At 38.6% G+C, this 19063-nt stretch overlaps 1 protein-coding gene across 1 annotated transcript in view; it reads right to left on the bottom strand.

Moving 5' to 3' along the window:
- khdrbs3 (KH domain containing, RNA binding, signal transduction associated 3) overlaps positions 1-19063 on the bottom strand; it is a 108625-nt gene that overhangs the window by 63853 nt on the left and 25709 nt on the right. The window contains exon 2 of the mRNA XM_046058091.1: positions 419-537. Within this exon, the coding sequence (XP_045914047.1) occupies positions 419-537 (119 nt within the window). The remainder of the gene's footprint in view (positions 1-418; positions 538-19063) is intronic.

The following is a 19063-nucleotide window of genomic DNA, read 5'->3' as shown; positions in this document are numbered from 1 at the left end:
TGAGATAATTCCTTTGAATCATATATTCATAAATATTCATTGACAAATTAATATACTGAGACATCAAAGCGTCATTGACCAAGGTCACTGTGATAGAGTAGATGTGTGTATGAGGGAGGAGTGTGAGAATTACAGTTGTAACATTTCAAAAGCTTTAACAATTCTTCAGACATAAGGTAACATCCCTACCCCAGTTCTGTCAGCCCACACTCTGCCTGTACGCCGCCTTCCAGATATGCTACATCTAATAACATAAAGCATCAACAAAAAGTGTCAAGTGGCTGTTGTAAGGAATTTAAATCAAAACCAGAGCGACTGTAGTTGGCTTCATTATCTATAAATAACAAAATCTAAAATTCTCTATCTGTGCACATCACATTCGTGGAGATGCCTCTGGTGGTGGTACTATAGCACTTACTTTAGGAAACTGCTTGACTGGTATTAAAACTTTCTGGCCCAGTTTCATGTTCTTGTTGATGACGACGTCGATGAACTTCTCCTCTTCCTTCCCCTCATCTTTCTGAATTTTTTCAATCTCTAGAAAAACAAAAGAAAAAAAGTAATCAGTCGGCGTTAACAAGTAGCAAATATACAAGACTGTAAAATGACTGCAGTGGAACAGCAACTAATGAATATCTTCATTATCGAAGAAAGAACATTTCTGGAAATACACTTATTCGCGTTCTTTCCAAGAGTAAGATAATTAGATCAATAACGCTCTTATGTCTGGGTGTTAAGTACGGCGTTGGAGTCAGGACGTGGTTAGCCTAGCTTAGCATAAATACTTTAAGCAGTCAGCTTGGGTTCAAGAGCTAGGTGAGGTAACCATTTCATGGCAAACAACAGTTTTTCCATCCATACAGCGCTTTATGTAGTGTCTGCGTTATTAATAGCGCAAGTTGCCAGATACAGCTGGTCCGCACAGGTTTTGGTTTTGGTCAGCATCTCCATCTTAACCTATCTTCAGAGTGTTGGTTGGAGAGTTGTCCAACCAATAAGCCCAAACCCAAAGACTCAAATTTACAATGATGTAAAAGAAAGAATCCCATCTTATAAGATGGAACAAGTGAATGTTTTCTTATTGATAAATGACTGAAACAATTAACTAATGCTGTTTTATAGAGAAAGAATATATCTTCAGCATCATTCATCTCACCTACTGACTGAGTCTCGATCACCATATTCCCTTGTAATTTCAGCAGAGATACTAATTTACTTGTACTGAATAAAATTATGGGGAGGACACTGGAGCTTGCACCTCCAGGCTACCAAAAATATTGGCTGTCACGCTTTCTCTTATGGGAGAGGCAGACTTTGATGCATTTGGAGTTGTAACCTTGAACGTTTAATCAGATGGATAACATCTGTGTTTCAGTGCCAGGAAAATGGTTTTGCAGAGAGGGCAGCTGAGAGGTATGGGGAGGGTACGACAAAGTCTCCAGGCTAAAAGCCCGGCAGGGGAAGAGGTGAGGCAGAGGGCGAACTCCACCACAGATTTATTTCTCGTGTTCAAAATGGTTTTTGAATGGGAGAGAAAACAAGAGTAAAAGGGAGCAGTTATGATGCTTTAGCCTTACAGTTCACGTTTTAAGAAAGTCTTCTTTGAGGATTGGTTCGGAATCAGATTTGATGGTTATGAGCTTCAGGCAAAATAAGCCCTGTTTTAACCTGAAAACATGACAACCTCAAACGTGTTCACCTGTTCCAACATGTCACAACCACATATACCGCATTTTTCAATTAGACTAGGTCATAAATCAGCATATCAACACTGCAAACTAGAAACTAAAAAGGCAATTGTGATTTCTCAACAAAGCTCTGCGGCATTACATTTGCAGAATGTAATTAAACCTTTGATATGAGTTTTAACGAGGATAAAAGAAGTATCAGTGAGATGGAGATATCTTTAAGCTTCAGCTTATCCCAAGGGGGGCAGGGAGTGCACACGTTCTGAGAAAAGACAATATTAATATTAATGCATCGCCTAGCAACATGCCAAGATGGAGTTTCCTCCTTCCACCAGGCGTTGTCCTCAAAACATTCAGGCTGTGATTTATTGGGAGATTGTGACTGAAATTGTGTTTCAACAGCAAATCCTAAAATGCTTTTTTTAAAAGCTTAAACCAGACTTTTTTTCTGAGTTGCCCACAAAGAAAGATTTTACATTTCAAGTCTAAATAAACCCCAACAGTGCACGGCAATCAATCAGCAGGTGTAATAAGCAGCCAAACTGAAGCTTCAAATGAGCTCACCCTCTGAACATGGCAACACAGAATCAGCAAGTGTGAATTAACTAAACAACTTTCAAAAGATCTTGTTTGTGCCGGAGTTCATGAGGGAGAAAATGTAGCAACATGAACTGATAACAACCTCCACCTCCGAGTCATTACCAACTGTTCAAAAGAAAGAAATTTAAACATGCATCACTGTCACAAGCACAATGTGTCTGTGCCCCCTTCCAGCTCTATGAGACCCCTCTCTTCTGGCTGCAAATGGATAGTGAATAGCTTGATTTTCTAATTTGGCCGTTTGAGAGGCACAACACAAACCTTTACTGAATCAGTGCCTTAGAATCCTGGAACTCATTGAAAAATATTACTAGAAGTCTCTCTCTCTATTGTTATGGTTGATGTCCTTTATGTGAATACGCATCTTCCATTTAACAACAATGCTGACTTGTGCTATGCAAAGAATGAAAGGAATTCAGTGGGTTGATAAAGCTTTTAAAGCCAATGTGCTGTGCTTCACAAAGACCCAGATGGAATGAATGGATGTAATATTCAGTTTTGAAGATTTCCTTAAGGTATCTTAGGTTGACTCTATGGGCTCTTTTGCTGCTGAAACATGGGCGTTTTTTCTTCCTCCTGAAGAGCAGCTGTATCCTTTCCATTCCTTTGCTTCTATTTGAGTCTTGTAAGAGTTGCTAATTTACATTATATCCTATATATCATGTACTAATTTTGGTATCTGAGGCGCAAGGAAGTGCTGAGCAGACTTATGGACTGCGCACAGCTCTGAAATGAGATACGATTTTACCCATTTTAAATTGTTTAAAAAAAAAATGAACAATCAATATGTGGCGGTAAGTGTTGATAATGTGGTGGGCCGCCACAAATAAATCAATGTGTGGGAAACACTGTCATCATGACGCCCGCTGCACATGTGCATCAGTGTTTCTTCCCCTCGCCCTGCCAACGCATTCCCACTCGGCCCATAGACTTTACACTGGTGATGTCATGCAAACAAAATAGACTGTGGAAAAGCTTTATAAATATAAAGCCTTCGTGTATAAAAATTTATGTCAAATTTTTTATGTAAAATCTTTTATATTGGTGCTCAATGGGGAAAAACCACAGAGAATTTTTTCCTTGTCGTACAGCAAGTGGCAGTGGCCACTGGTACAAATTGTCAGCAAGGCTGAGTGGCGCAGCATATCCAGCTGTGTGAAAAACCTGTGTGATCATCTCATTGCTTAGAAATGTTTATTGCGCTGTCAGACTTGTTTTTAGTGAAGTTCCCAAAAGCTTAGCAATTTACTTGGTGACCCTAACCCTTCAAACAAAGTGCTTGTCAGATCGCCCCGCCACACCTTTACAATTGATAGTGCCAAACTATTTTAATTAGCTTTCCGAAACACACATTCTGGCAATTATGGCCACTGCAGTGACTGGTGAGAGAGAATGCTGGATTTGAACATCTCCCAAGTTCTCTTGTTCGTTCTTCAAATATCTACTTCTGTAGATTTTCATGTGCATTGTTGTTACAGTAACGCGTAACGTTGTAATAATTACTTTTCCCAGTAGCTAGTAATGGATTACTATTTCCAGAACAGTAATATTATTACTGATCCAGGTAACTCTGCGTTACTGCGTTACTGAACGCACCATCCACCTCCACGTAAATAGCGACTATGCGGCAGGTCAGCGGCACCGGACCTTATGTTGTTCAAGTCAGCCAAAATACTAAAGGAAGAATGGAGAACGAGGTAGAGAGGCGTATTTCCACAACTGTAAGTAGCCTATCACCATTTCTGTGTCACAGTCTAAGACGCAAATAACATTGTGGTCCATTGTAAACTTTGTGCGAGCAGCAATAAGTTTTAACCGCAAACAATTATTTATTTAATTTATTGAAGCATCTGCTAAAGCAGCACAGCAACGTGGAACTTAAAGAAAGAAACTCCGGCTGCTGCTGCCAGTGATGCATGGACTCGTGAATAGGGAGAGTGTGGCGTTACGCAACATTTTATGTTTTAAAAAAATACTGAATACTGCTCTTATAAATACATCTGCAGAAAAAGTTCAAAAGTTGGGAGAGACTTTATTTTTTGTATTTCAGCCGGCGGCGTTAAGAAACCATATATTTTTGAAAAACCATTTTGTTTTAGGGGGAGGGCAGGGTGGTAGTGAAAGTAATATAGTACTACTTACTTTTATCACCAAGTAATAAGTAAATATTATTACTTTTTACAGAGTAATAAGTGACTAGTAACTTTTTACAATTTCTGAGTAACTTGTCCAACCCTGTTCATGTGTACAACTGAGTGCAACACCATGACTGCCTTTGAGGAGATACAGTTGAATAGTCTGTGCCGTTATCCCCATTTGTATGATATGAGGTGTTTCACCTGGCCTGAAATTTGGACAGAGACATGGTTGGATGATACTATATATATAGTACTTTCTTTTAATCATACCACAACCTGAAGGAAAGTACAACGAAGATAAGACCTATGTTGTAATAAATTATCCTTTACTTCTTGTTAATTCAAACCATTTTGAAGCCTCAGAAAATCTAAAGAATACTACACTATATTGTATGCGCTGCACATTTGCAGTTCCTCTAAGGTACAAGACTCAAATCAAACTCGAGGAAAGAAAGAAATTCAGCTGCTCTTCAGCAATAACAATAACCAACATTTTTCAGCAGTAACGGCCCTTATCAGGGGAACAGGATGCACATACATATTCAGTGATATATAGGACAAGCAGCTTCTCCAGAGCAAATAGATCAGAGAGTCAAATACAACTTAACAAAATCTTCACATTCAATATTCATTCATTAATTCCATTTGGGTCTCAGAGCAGCTGAGACATATTGGCTCACAAAGCTGAATTATTTGCATTAGCACTTTTACTCAATGGCAATCTCAGATAAGAGCAATTAACTTTGTGAGTACAAAACTACTAACATAATGCCAAAGTTGTAATAAACCAGAATTATCTTTTAATCAGGGAGCACTAACAAGACCAAGGTTTCCCTGGGGTTCTTCTCGGTTGAGTTATTTTAGGGTTTCTCCTGCATTAAATATGTCAATTTTACAACCTTTGCACACATATATTTAAAATCTATAACATGCGTTCGCCTGGGTGACGATCCCCGACAACGGGACACCATCCCAGCTCTCTGCTTTCTTATTAGAAATGGATTCACTTTAAAGCAGCTCTGTGATTTAGGCCTCCCCATTTAAAATTCATAAGCTGGGTAGATTTTGTGGGATTATGCATGACTTCAGCTGCATGCTGGAGAGTCTCGTTGGGGAAGCAATTGGGTCATTAAGTCTACCATTTCATGTTGAGGGGTGAGATACAGTGTCTGCACAGCAGGTGCATCCCTCGTTACTGGACACCACAGACGGGGAATCCACAGCTACAGGATCATGTGTCACTGTGTTATACATGTAGTGAATGTATTGTTCCTCAATATGATGATCTGAATAAATGTAAACTGTTTAATTAATTAATTTATTTTTTGGAAGTGCATTGTTTTCTTTTAATGTGCTCTATTGTTTATTAAGATTTTCTTTTATCTTTTTGTTGTTTCTTTGCTCTCATCCACCAGAAAGTGTGGCTACAACAGAGAATCCCTTTCACCCTCAAATTAAATCATAAACTGTATGTAAAATATTCTAATATTCGGACTTATATCACATTAAAGTAAAGGGGTTTTGTGACAAAGAAGTACTTCTAATTCTCATTGAGCCTCTTTAAAAGGAAAACCCCAGCCGTATAAACCCTTTATTTTATGCTTAATTCTTATGATAACAAACAATAAATAGTAATAAAAATAAATACTAAACAATAACTTTTTTCCCAAAGCTATACACCATTTGATGACACAAAGGATACTGAGGCAATTTACCTGACTCGAGATTAGACAAATAACTGACACACAACTAGCTTCTATCTAAGCTGAATCCCTAGCAAGTGCCAGTTAATCTAGTTTAGCATGAACACGGGACGCTGAGGGAAACAGCTAGGGTGGCTCTCTTCACAGTTTAAAGATACATCTACCGATGCCTCTAAAAATGTACTGATAATAATGTTGTATCTCATAATCTGTGCAAAAAAAGTAAATGTAAAATTTATTATTTATGAGTTGAAGGGGGACTGTAACTTTTCCTTGACAAACAAAAGTTTACTCATCCCCCAGTGCTTCTGTGCTAGCTGTTTTCCATTGCTTCCAGTCTTTATGCTAAGCTAAGCTAATCACCTCCTTGCTCTAGCTCCAAACATATCACGAGAGTCGCGTGAATCTTCTCATTGAAATGATGTTTAGAAACCTAATAAGCATGTTTCCCAAAATGTTGAACTATTCATTAATGTCAACAAAACAGATCCAGGAAAAGGGATACCCATGTTTATTTATTCACCTAATGTTTGCTGGAGGATAACCCAAATGCACTGGGGGGAAGCAGAGAACACCAATCTATTAATGAACACTATTGCTTTACACTGCGATATAATGGCAGGTTTACTTTTTGAATTATCCTAGTTTCATTTACCATAACTGATTACCAATACAATCAAAATGGTAAGAGCCTGTGTTCCCTTTGTTTAAAATTTGAAAATATCATTGGGTCAGCAGTTCTCTAACAAGGCAGTCTGGGTGCCCTTAGTTGTGCCACTTTGGTAAACAATATGTGTGAAGCAAAGGTTCACAGCTAACAAATATAATGAGAAGTACATTCTCCCTGGTGTACACAATGATTCAAACACTAATTATTCATGACCTCAAAGTGGCTTTGGGCGTTCAAGGGTATTCTGACAACAGCTGTGTGTCAAACTGTGAATTACCTCGACACAGACTTTGGATTATAGATCTTATGACACCTTTTTGTGCTGTGAGCGAAAGCTGTGGATGACATTAAGGTAGCATGGAAGTGAATAAAAACCCAACCACTTTCATATAACCCCTTATCTTGGTTCAATTTAGCAAAACCGACTGGTTCTTCTAGTACATAAAAAGCGTTTCATGCCACAATTTTTTATGTTAGTGGCTCAACTTACAGGTATTTATCTAACTGTGGTGCCTTTAAGGGCAATGTACGCTTCTCATAGAAGCTGCAGTAAATAGGCTACAGAAAGAAGGTGCATCAGCCTTCATGCACTATTCATATAAATATCTTTGGTCTAAAATAATGAGAGGAAACATTTGGCATGTCAATTAAGCAACATGGTATAGTCTCTTATTGTATTTGAAATAAAATTGTATGTGTTGAGTCACATTTGTTATCTCGAAGCGATGCTGCTCGCATTCCTATCATGAAATGCCAGCAAAACTGACAATTTTTCTGTATTCATTGTATTTTATGAATGTTAATATCATATTCAGCGCTCTTCATTTCACCACAGCACAGAAAGGATGCACCTGCTTAGAAAAGCTTCGCTCTCAGTGTGTTTCCTTGCGTAAATAATTGAATTGAAAATTGGAAAACAGTGAGTTTCTCTTCTGCTCCAGCAACTGTCTGAGGCAATAAAAAAATATCTTGTCTAAATAGCACAATGGTAGTTTATCGGCAGCTTTCCGCCACTTCCTTTATGCAGCTGATGCTGTGTGCTGCTGTCTGTGGCAGACAGACTCATTATTTTGTTGTTTTGCAATTACGGGTCAAATGAATGAAATGCTCAAACAGGAATGTCACATCATTATTCTCATTTTCCAGTTTCTATCCACCAGAACATGCTTACATAAACCAATCAAGGACATTGAGGGCACTCAGAAAGTTGAAATAGTCAAAACTAATGTGAGAACATTCGAGATGGAAGCTTATTGACATTAATGAAACTTCCTGTACACATTGTCAGGCCATGAAAACCTGTATTTCCTCAATGAACAATAGAATCCTATATTAACATAATTTTTCCTAGATATTTTTGTATTTCCATGCCCCATTCAGAGTTTTGCGACATCTGAATCCGAATGTTTTCTTTAACTTTAATGTAGATTGATGCTTATTGAATCATAAATATTTAAAGCTATACAAATTCACATTTGTTGAACCAAAAGGGGTAGTTGGTATAATGGTAAATGCTAAAACATTAGCACAAGTAGAAAAGAGTAATAAAGTCAGTGAAGTGACTCAGCAATATTAAGCTAAAGTTTGCTAACATTGGCTAACAGCCACAATAAGCTAGTGGTCATACTCGACCAAGAAGCTAAGGCTGTAGCAGCTAGCAAGATTGTGTTTCATTGCCTATTAATTAAACTTTTGATTTGTAATAGATTTGTAAATGTGTTATTTCTACTACTTCTTCTTCATCGTTTCTTAGGAAGTAAAACCCAGTTTTCAGGCGCTTTTAACTGCACTGTAGCTAACAACAAACAACAATTAATCTGTATTCAATTTTTCTTAATTTAGGACATTAATGACCTCTTTAATGTTGGAATAAATAAACTGCTTTCTAAATACCCAAATCCACACTGCCTTCACATATAAGAACAAAATTGAGAATATTGCCTTTCCCCAATCTCAATAAATTAGGAAACTATGCTGTTTTGGACACTTCTCATGTTGTTGCTTCATCCCATAAAGACTGCAGTAGTCTGACTGACTACCAAGGCTTTCAGGCAGTATGGTCAGTGCCAGAAACAGTTTGCCCCACACACATTTCATGTGTGCTACCAGTGTGACCACACACATTTAGCGTGAATCATGGTGTCAAGGCTGTGACCCTTGAAAGAGAATCGCTAACGCACAAAAGAGAAAAAATATGCCTCGATTCGCTCCTGTCCTGAAATCTCAATTTCACTCTGGCTCCTCCATTGCCTTGACAAGGTCAGGCTGGCAGCAGGAATTCGTCTCGCCCCCTAATCTGGAGATTACATTCTCGGCGGCCGGGCAAGGCCCTCCCTCCTTCCCTTTCCCTTTCTGCCTCTCTCCCTGCAACCCTGCCAGCCTGGCTCTCTACTGCGAGGTAACGAGCCAAGACCCGCTTACAGTGTAGAGATAATGTCCACGGATTAAGACAGAGAGCCCCTCGAGTGGTGCCTCTTTCATTTCAGTATCCGGCCTGTGAAGCATCATAAATACATCCACTCAGTCAGAGACTCTATTCTGTGGATCTCTGTGGAAGTCAAACTCATGTGATCTTAATCCGCCAAACTCAGTGGTAATGGCTAGACAAATACAAAAGAACGTTTTCACTGCAAAAATCATGGGATCTTTAGGAATGCTCTTGTCACCCATATACACAAATTTCAAATGCTTGTGTAAGTAAGAACATTAAAGTTCCCTAAAGATCCCCAAGGTTGTTCAAAGTGCACCAGCTTGTTTTTTAAGGCCTTTAAGGGTTCAACTCCCCTTAAAGATGCCAGAATTGCTCCGGGCTTCTACTGTGTGTGTGCATTCCGTACACTTCAGGCCTGTGTGGTTTGCTTATCATTAGGATAGTTGCAGCGTGCATTTCTCTTGGCACCTGTTCATTTAAAGACTTGCTCGCAAGGAGATTATGAAAGTGTTCACAACCTGCCAAAGGATTTTGCTTTACAAATTTGCCCTCATCCATGAAACCATGAGCAGCTGTGTAAGAGATGGAGGTTTTATAGGATAAGACGGCAATAGGAGGTGTCGTGCAAGTATCCAGAGTTTAACTTGTTGTCTGTCGTATCACTTAATGTATTACATGTGGTTTAAAATAAAACTGAATTAGCAGGAATTTAAAAAAAGTGAAGGACCAGGGAAACAAAAGCGTGAATATACAAAACTACATGAACTTCATGAACAAAATTGTTCTTAAAAGGTTCCCCCCTAATAAGTTTCCAGGATTCCCCTGCCTGCGTGACATAAGAAAGTGGGGGAAAAATATAAAGTAGAAGCTTGTGAATGCATTAGCATGTATATTTTCAATGAGCAGTCCATGGAGGCAGACGCAGAGAGGTTCAAAAGAATCCAAGGCACAGAAGGATGTGCGTGCGTTTGTGTGGATATCACTTTTTAGCCATAACCCGACTGAACACTAAGACCCACCTCCTGCTCCACAGATAATAAAGGTGTCAGAGGCACAACGCAAATATTGGACATAAACTCTAAAAAGTCAATTAAAGCATATTTACCAGAAAAAACAAGTAGCCACTACTGATCATGAAAAAAAACCTTGGAATTAATTGAGATGTCTCAGTGACCTTGCTGTCACATCAACTCACTACAGAAGTGCTAAGTGTATTTATGAATATTATAATAGGACACCTATAACTTGCTGACTATGCAATATACAGGGGGGATATAGGTTCCAAAGCAAATTTATAGAACATTCAAAACTGTAGCCTTAAAAAGGCTGAATATGAAATGAGTTCGATCCTCAAACATCCTATTTAGGTTAATAAAATTCCCCCATACATAATTCATAATAATTCTCGTCATAAAATATTCTGTTTTCACACAATACATTAGAAAACATCAGACTGCTGTGAAGTTTCCTGAAAGCAGCATGATGAAGCCAAACTTTCCACTGAAACAAAGTCTTGCATTACTATTGAGGGTTTGCAGATCCATCGGAGCAATTGCAGATAAATCACATATCCTGTACGATTCAATTATAGATAGAGAAAACATACAGCAGCTGCCCTTAATCCAAACCAGACAAATTTTGTATTAATCAACAAAAAACATGCGCTTGTTTGTTTTTTTTAGCTGCTTTTAGGCCTGCCAGAGTTGCCATATCGTAAATCTTATATTAGAGAAGGTGTTGAGGTGGTAATAGTTACTGAGGATGGTGCTAAACTGGAACTGGACAATTAGGCTCAAACCCTCAGAAGCCTGCACTCTTGATTGAAGCACAATCATGCGCTTACGAATGCAGCACAATGAAATAACCTCAAACAAATGGAAACATACTGTATATATATAACATATATGTAAAACAGGCTGGAAATATGATATTTCTGTTTGTTTCATCTATTAATTTGAGTGGAGGCGACGATTAAGTCACATGCTTTATTTATGTCGTGATTTATTCGCTAAGTCTGTTTCCTCTGCACTTTGTTGCATTATTTGCCTTTGAAAATGTGCATAAAAATAGGTGGATGGAAATGCACTTACTGACTTGTTTCAACATGAAATACATCAAAATAGGAATCTATTCTGGTGTTGGCCAGGGATGATTCAGCCCCGATCCGCTGCCTATTGGAAATACTAATTCTCCGGGTAAACAGAAAGTACGCAGAGAAGTACATGACAAGCCTAATGCAGGGTGACCCACTGCACATAATGGTAGGGGAGCCTCTATGATAAATGAGGCTGACAAAAGTGGAATGCATTTGAAAAAACCCCAACAAATAATAAGTGCTGAGGCCCATCTTACATCCCAGACATGGTCATACCATACACCCCAGCCCCTCCACTAAACTCCAAAATCTGAGTGTGGCAGTCCTGGCTCCACAATAGATGAACACACTCCCCCTGAAATCAGGACAGACTGAACGCTCATCTGCTCAGACTGCACCTTGCCTCATAAAAAAATCAAACAAGCCTTTCTCTATCTGTTTTCGTTCCTAAATGTAGCACTTGAAGCAGTTCAGCATATTTGATGAAGTTGATGCACTTGCAGGATTATTGCAATTCTTGGGTTGTATCCACATGGTTCAAAGCACTTATTGTAAGTCACTTTGGATAAAAGCATCAGCTAAATAGGTAAGTGAATAAATAACACATGTAATGAGAATCTAATTCCGTTGCAGAAACTTTTTATGCATCAGTGGTCAAGGAAAAGCCTCCATTATAACAGAGGTGGACCACATGACCTGATCTGATACTTAACAAAAAGGCCTCTAAGAAAGTGTTGGTCTACGACCAGAAGACACCTATTGATTGTTCTCTGCTCAGATTATAGATGCATCACTGTCTTTGTTTAGCAACCCCCAGCACCAGTGCAGCCTGTAATGCTTTCTCTTCATTAGGCTATCTGCAGACCACGGTGAACAACAAAACAACCAAGCCCCACTAAATGCATGTCCAAATGAACAGGGAGGAGTGAAAAGGATGGAGCTGCAAAAATAAATCATTTGAAACATGTATTAACACTAATCAAAGTAACACTAAATCATCTATCTGGTCACACCCCCAACCTCAACAATAAACCTTATTTTTTATCTCAACATGAAAGGACCACTGCAAGGCCACTTTATCCCACAATTAACATAAGCTGATGTTTATCGGTTCTACGTCCCTTTGCCTAATGAAGTTTCCCATAAAACTGTCATTAGGCTGTGAAAGGGTGGGGGGCCGGGGAGGATGGGGACTTGAGGATGAAAATGAAAACTGTGCAGCTTAATGTACATCATTATCTGGGACTCATCTCAGGCTGCATTATCAAAATACACTGAATCATCATAACTGATAATAACCAGACCACCTCCATTTTTTATTTCAGTTACTCATCGGGTGTCAATTAAAACTGCAGACAAATGGTTGAAAGCGTGCGAGTGCCTCTTGAAAGCATTCGGCGCTGACTTGCGTCTCCTGCGATTCTGGTAAATAGAGAAATTCATTTCCACACTAAGTAAGCGAGCATTAGGGGAGCATTAAAGGGTGAGCGAGTGGTTATTATATTATCACATGCATATTATTTTCTAAGATTTTCCAACATGTTGTTGAACAAATACGTCGCTTGTCGTGTGATCGCAAAAGAAGCTCAGTCAATCTCTGTTCCTAACTGAGCCAAATCAATTAGATTGCAGTTTGTCATCTTTTCATGGCAGTGAGCATCACACAATTCAGCAAGGAAAAACATCAATATTGCAAATGAAATAAAGCACTTGAGGTTCAGAGGTACACTCATTTCCACAAAGAGATCGAGACGGTGTTTGGCATCAACAGCGAGGGGGCTGGCAGAGACTCTCTGGATCAGCTCTACTAATACATCCTCTGTTGTTTTATTACCACAAATTATCTGACACTTTTGTATTTGGGATTAATAGACGATGCGGATGAGTACATGATCGTACAGTAAATGGACACGCCTGATTTTGTCCAAGTATAAAATTCATTTAAGTCTATTACAGGTTGTTCATTGTGTTTGCTTACTAAACATGAACGTGGATCTATATTAGTTCCTTAAAGACGGACATGATGGTTCACAGTAGATATCTCGCAGCATTATTATTCACTGTTGAAAAATAGAATTTGCAAGCATTTCAGTTCAATCCCAATGAGCCGAACCAAAGGCCCAGTGTTTTTCAGGCTGAGAAACATAATACCATATTGTACATGCAGAAAAGGAGCCCTCCACGGATTTAACACCTGAAGTTAAGCTTCACGAGGAGTGGCACTCAGTCTGTAAAATATCTTCTGTCTTTCTGTTGTCTGAAGGAAGCTTTGGTCTGAGAAAAAAAACATCATCAGGGTTACCTCAGCTTGGGTTTGAGATTGAGAATATTTTTATAGACAGTCTGCGTCACAAGCTGGGGGTGTTGAGATTTAACAACATGGGCATTTAGGGAGCGTCTAATTAGAAACACTATTGAGTTGCTTCATGGGAAGTGTAGGATCCGGCATTTTTGGAACTTGACTTGTACTGAAAGTCAGGACAAGGATTTATCTTTTTTTTCATAACCAGTTTGTTGATGTTAGAGCTGCAACAATTAGTTGATTAATTTATTTGTTTTCAACTATTAAATTAATCAACTATTTTGATAATCAATTAATCTCTTTGATACCTTTTTTTTAAGACAATCATCTAAATTCTCTGAATTTAGCATCTCAAATTTGAATCTTCTGGTTTCTTTACTCCTCTATGACAGTAAACTTAATATCTCTGGTATATCTCTGAATATCTGCGATGGACTGGTTCCCGTGTACCCCGCCTTTCGCCCGATGTCAGCTGGGATTGGCTCCAGCCCCCCGCGACCCTGTACGCAGGATAAGCGGTTGACGATGGATGGATGGATATCTCTGAATATCTGTGAACAAATAATTGTAGGTTGCAGCCCTACTTGATGTACAGAAATAAATAAGTGGAATAGCCATTTAAGAGTAAAGGAACCCTGCAAAGCCCTATGAAAGCAAAGGTAGTAGCACTGTTGCTATGTAGTACCACTGTGTACACTATATGGTAATTAATAAAATATCGCTATCAGCTTCCGTATTTGAGGTAATACAGTCATGATCTATCATCCTCCACTGCACAGTAGAAGTAGTTGCAACAGTAAATGTTAAAGGCTCTGTACTATGTATGTATTAAAAGCAGGGTATGCAGATTTTAATAACAAAAGCCATCACATATAAGCTACTTTCACCAGCCAGTATGATGAGATACTGCCTTCTGTTCAGACCTAAAAAACTGGTTAAGAACTGCAGACATTTATAAATGACAAAGATGTGACATATGCTTTCAGGTGGCTTTGTTGCAGTCTCTCATATCTGCCTAACTGTGTGAAAGACCCGCCTCTACTCCTATGTCTACACTGACTCTTGTCTTGTATTATTAATGACTGAAAAGAACTTGTTCTTGTAAATGTACCACTCTAAAGCTGCAGCAGGCAACAAGTGAGCATAATACAATACAATATATAATATATAAAATAAAATACAATGCAAAACTTTTCACATCTATGTCTGCATCTATTCCACTAAGCCCCTCCCACTAAATCAAGTTTGTATGGTAGCAGGAGCCAGGACTCCGGTCCCTCTCACCACAACTCGTCTTTTCAAAGACTCCCCTCCAGTGCTTGGAGCTTCAGGGCAGAGCGCCCCAAGCTTCAGACATAGCTAAATATAATAAAAATAACAACAACATCTAACAGCAGGATGAGAGGCTAGTACACCACAGTTATTCCCCACTGTTTGTCATCATGCCTCTTGGCCACTTGTCGATACGAGCACAATGTATCGCATATAATCCATGTGGAGCTGGGACGTGTTGAAACACATGTTTTCTACTATACATTGCTGGGGGCTGTTTCTCATTGTGTTTGCAAAACTTCTGAAACCGCACGCTGAAAATTTTGAGCTTGATGGAGTGAGAGCATGTGCGAGGTGGATTAGGGGCCGTAGAAGGAGCCAGAGGAAGGACTTTTTTCCCAGATCATCTGTCTCATGTACTACTGTTAGGGTTTATTGATAGCAAATATGCCCCAATTTTTTTTTAATAAAAGTTACCTATTCAAACTTTAATCTCAGAGAATATACATTTTCTCTGGAATATTACTCCCCTCGCTGGCTCTAATATGCCATCGTTGGTAAGTGTAGCATAACTCTAGCCTAACTAAACTCTCTTTGAATGTATAGAAAACAACCATAGCATTAAAGACGGTGGCTCAAACACATGATGGGATTGATCAGTGTTGCCATTTTAACCAAGCTAAGAGTCTACAGATTCCTCAGCGGCTCGGTGTGACTGCAATTAGGAGCGGTGTTGCTTTGAGCAAAATGTTCAAATGTTCACATTTGCTAATAAGCACTAAGCACAAAGTACAGCTGAGGATGATGGGAATGTCATTAGTTTTGCAGGTCATAAACCAAAGCATTGGGTAAATTAAAAGTGACGCTGCAGCTTGATGAAAAGTCAGGGGATCACCAAAGTCACAAATGTGTGGGACCAAAGATGTCTGTAGAAAATTTCTTGTCAAATGTCTTGACAAGCAGTGGAAAATGTCTTGACCAAAAAAACTCATTAGAATGAGATAAATGGTAATTACCCAACACCTCCTTGAAATTAAGAAAAACAATACACTGGAAAAAAGCCTTGTCAGGCAATACTCGCTGTACCACTATTATTATTATTATTATTAAACCTTTATTTAACCAGGAAAATCCCATTGAGATTACTAATCTCTTTTTCAAGGGAGTCCTGGCCAAGACAGCGGCACAGATCACAACAATTCAGTACATTTCAGACAATTTCATAACAATTTCATAAGACTATTTAAAAACATTTACAAACCATAGATTTCATTTCCAAACCTTTGAGCAAGTTTAAATTGGCCTATTGAAACTATAACTACTATAGTCAAGATGTAGTGAAAAATCTAGTTTTTTTATGGATGAAGAAATTTGCTTGCATTTCAGTGTATACATTTTAATTGTGAAATTACACTCAGAGGCACCAAATCCTGTTTTAAATAATATGTGAATGATTCTGCAGTGACTTGACTCATCTGATTTTTTCACTCTCTATTAAAAATGCAGTAAGATTGTAAAGATGTTAAGAAAAAGGACCTCTAATGTCATACTGCATGCTCATCGTGACGCTAATACATTGCAGATTAGTCAGGGGTTTTCAAATGAATGTTTGTCAGAAATTGCTGACATTTTGCTGATAAAATAACCCTTAAAATAATCATTTAGTCCCAATGCCACCAGCTATGACCACTACTGTTAACTTTGCCTGCTCACATTCTCAGTACACCTTGAGTCCCATTATAGATAAGAGCATCTTTTATGTAATGGGTTGGGAAGAATTCATAATTGCTCTGAACAAAATGCTATTTAGCCCTTAGTATGTATTTAATTTTGACCTACTCAAGTGCAGAGAAGAGCTGCTGGGGAGTAAATTACATGTAAGCTAGGTAAAACAAGACATACGATTTAAAAGAAAATGTCTTGATTAAGCAGGGGTCAGACATCTTGAAGAACAACCAGATGCCAAGAAATATTCCAGACTTACTGCTCAGGGAGCAGCACCATGACGAGTTTTGCAGTTATGAGGGAGATCCTAATGAGTCTCCGAAGGCTCTGAAGAGGGAAGAGTGACTCCGTACTGCGTTAACAGAGTTGCTTAGTCCAGCTGCACGGATGATATCCCTCCTATGAGGGGAAAAATCCCTACTATCCCGCCTCAGCTCTGATTTTATTTCTTTTCCTTCCTCCTCCACTTTGCACTTACATGATCCTTCTATGGTCACATGAATATTTCAGGCCACTAAGGCTCCAAAATCTTTGCGCTCCTTATTTTTGGTGACTTGTGAATATTTTTGTGATCTGGGGAACTGAAGCCTGCTCTACTGTTGCGCTCAATGTTTTAAGTCACTCAGGAAGAAGGCACCGGCTGCAAATGTAAAATGTCATAACTGGTGTGCGGAATATGTCATGATCTGAGCTCCTCGATACACAGTGGGATAAATCTCCGGTTTACAGTTTATAGATGCCTACTGAAAGAAAATGTTTTGACCATGAACTCAACTCCACAGGGGAGGCAAAACCAACAGCTCTATTTTGTGTTTGTTGAATACACTCCATTTCTTTTCCTGTTGCCCTGTGACAGATTGTCTCTTCTGGGACTGCAACAAAACACTGAGCAGAGTGGGAGAAAAAGAGATTAAGCTGGTTAATGCATATGTGTCTGTCTGTTATCTTCACTCTTTTTTTTGATAGAACATTAATGATTTATTTGTACTTAGCTTGATAATTCAGGTTTGACACAAAGGATGGTAAAGCAGAATTTATAAAAAAACATTTCCATTTGAAATGACCCATCGTGTCACTCTCATATGAATCACCAGATTTATAGGCAATGTATATGCAGAAATTCTCTAATGAGTCCGGGGAACTAATTAAATAGTTATGTGATATTTTCCACATTTCTTTTGGCAAACCTCCATTACATGACTGTCAAAAGTTTAATTACAAAAGGAGATTAAAATGATTTCACAATGATCAAATATTAATACAGCTAGTGTGATAATTTCTCTTGGCCCTCATATTTCTTAATAATAACCTGACTTGTATGGGATATTTTTTCTTGCCATATCATTTGTCTGCTGGAGACTTGACCTCAATGAAAAAGCAGCCGGGAATTACTCAAGATGAAGCTTTTGTCTGACTTTCTGAATTGTCTAAGTATGGTTAATTGTGTGTATGATCACCTCTCAACTAGATAAAAATCCTTACAGAATTTTAGAGGTTTCAAATGAGATATTCTCTATAAGTACTTCGCACAGCTTTGGACACAGTTTTAGACTACGGTGAAAAGTACTTCAGCACCTACTCAGTGTCCCATGACGGCCTATAGAGTTACAGTAAGTGATATCCTTGAATGGATAAGAAATTGATATGCACCCCTCTCTTATTTCCAGGCATGCATACTGAAAGCATTGTTCACTTTTACTTTTCTGTGCACCTTTCACTTTCAAACTGAGGCTGCTAAGGTGCTAAATTTTGCAGAAAGTGCCAGGGTGGTAGGCCATCACCAGGACAGCAAACCAAAAACATTACATCCAAGGTTTAATCTGCAGAAGCAAATTAAGGTGCTAAACAGTCACCTATGAATTATACATTCCAGAGTGGAATTACATTCAAGTTAATTACTGTTGTTCAGTAAAGCTTAATTTATTTTACTTTAGCCCGTTTTACTTGCAAATATGGAGAATTAACTTCAGGTTCTCCTCAGGCTTTTGAACAAAAACCAGAGAGACTTCATGTATTAGTATGATATGACTACAGCATTATAATTTAGCTTGGTTGTTGAGTAGCTCCATGGTTTTTGGACACACCACTTTAATATTCAGATCTTTATATTCTATCTTTACCCATGAATCATGTTTTTTATAGCCTTTTATGGGAAAGATGGCATGAACAAATGTTTTTCAAAAGTAAGTCAGTATTTTCTTCTTAAAAAGTAACTGTTGCTTACGGTAAAGAAGTTTTTGACACAGGAAATATGCTTCTTCTCTGCACCTGGCCAAGAAATAGTTCCATGACCTTACTCCCCATAAAACCACAAATTGTTGTTTTTACATTTAAATTGTTGGACATATTAAAGAAAAAAGATACAATGTGATAGTTGGTGAGTTTATGTTAGTGCTGGTAAGGTGAATCGGGGGGGGGGGGGGGGGGGGGGGGGGGGGT

Source organism: Micropterus dolomieu, linkage group LG09 (assembly GCF_021292245.1).
Source record: "Micropterus dolomieu isolate WLL.071019.BEF.003 ecotype Adirondacks linkage group LG09, ASM2129224v1, whole genome shotgun sequence".
Classification (NCBI taxonomy): domain Eukaryota; kingdom Metazoa; phylum Chordata; class Actinopteri; order Centrarchiformes; family Centrarchidae; genus Micropterus; species Micropterus dolomieu.
This window is presented reverse-complemented; position numbering and strand designations above follow the sequence as displayed.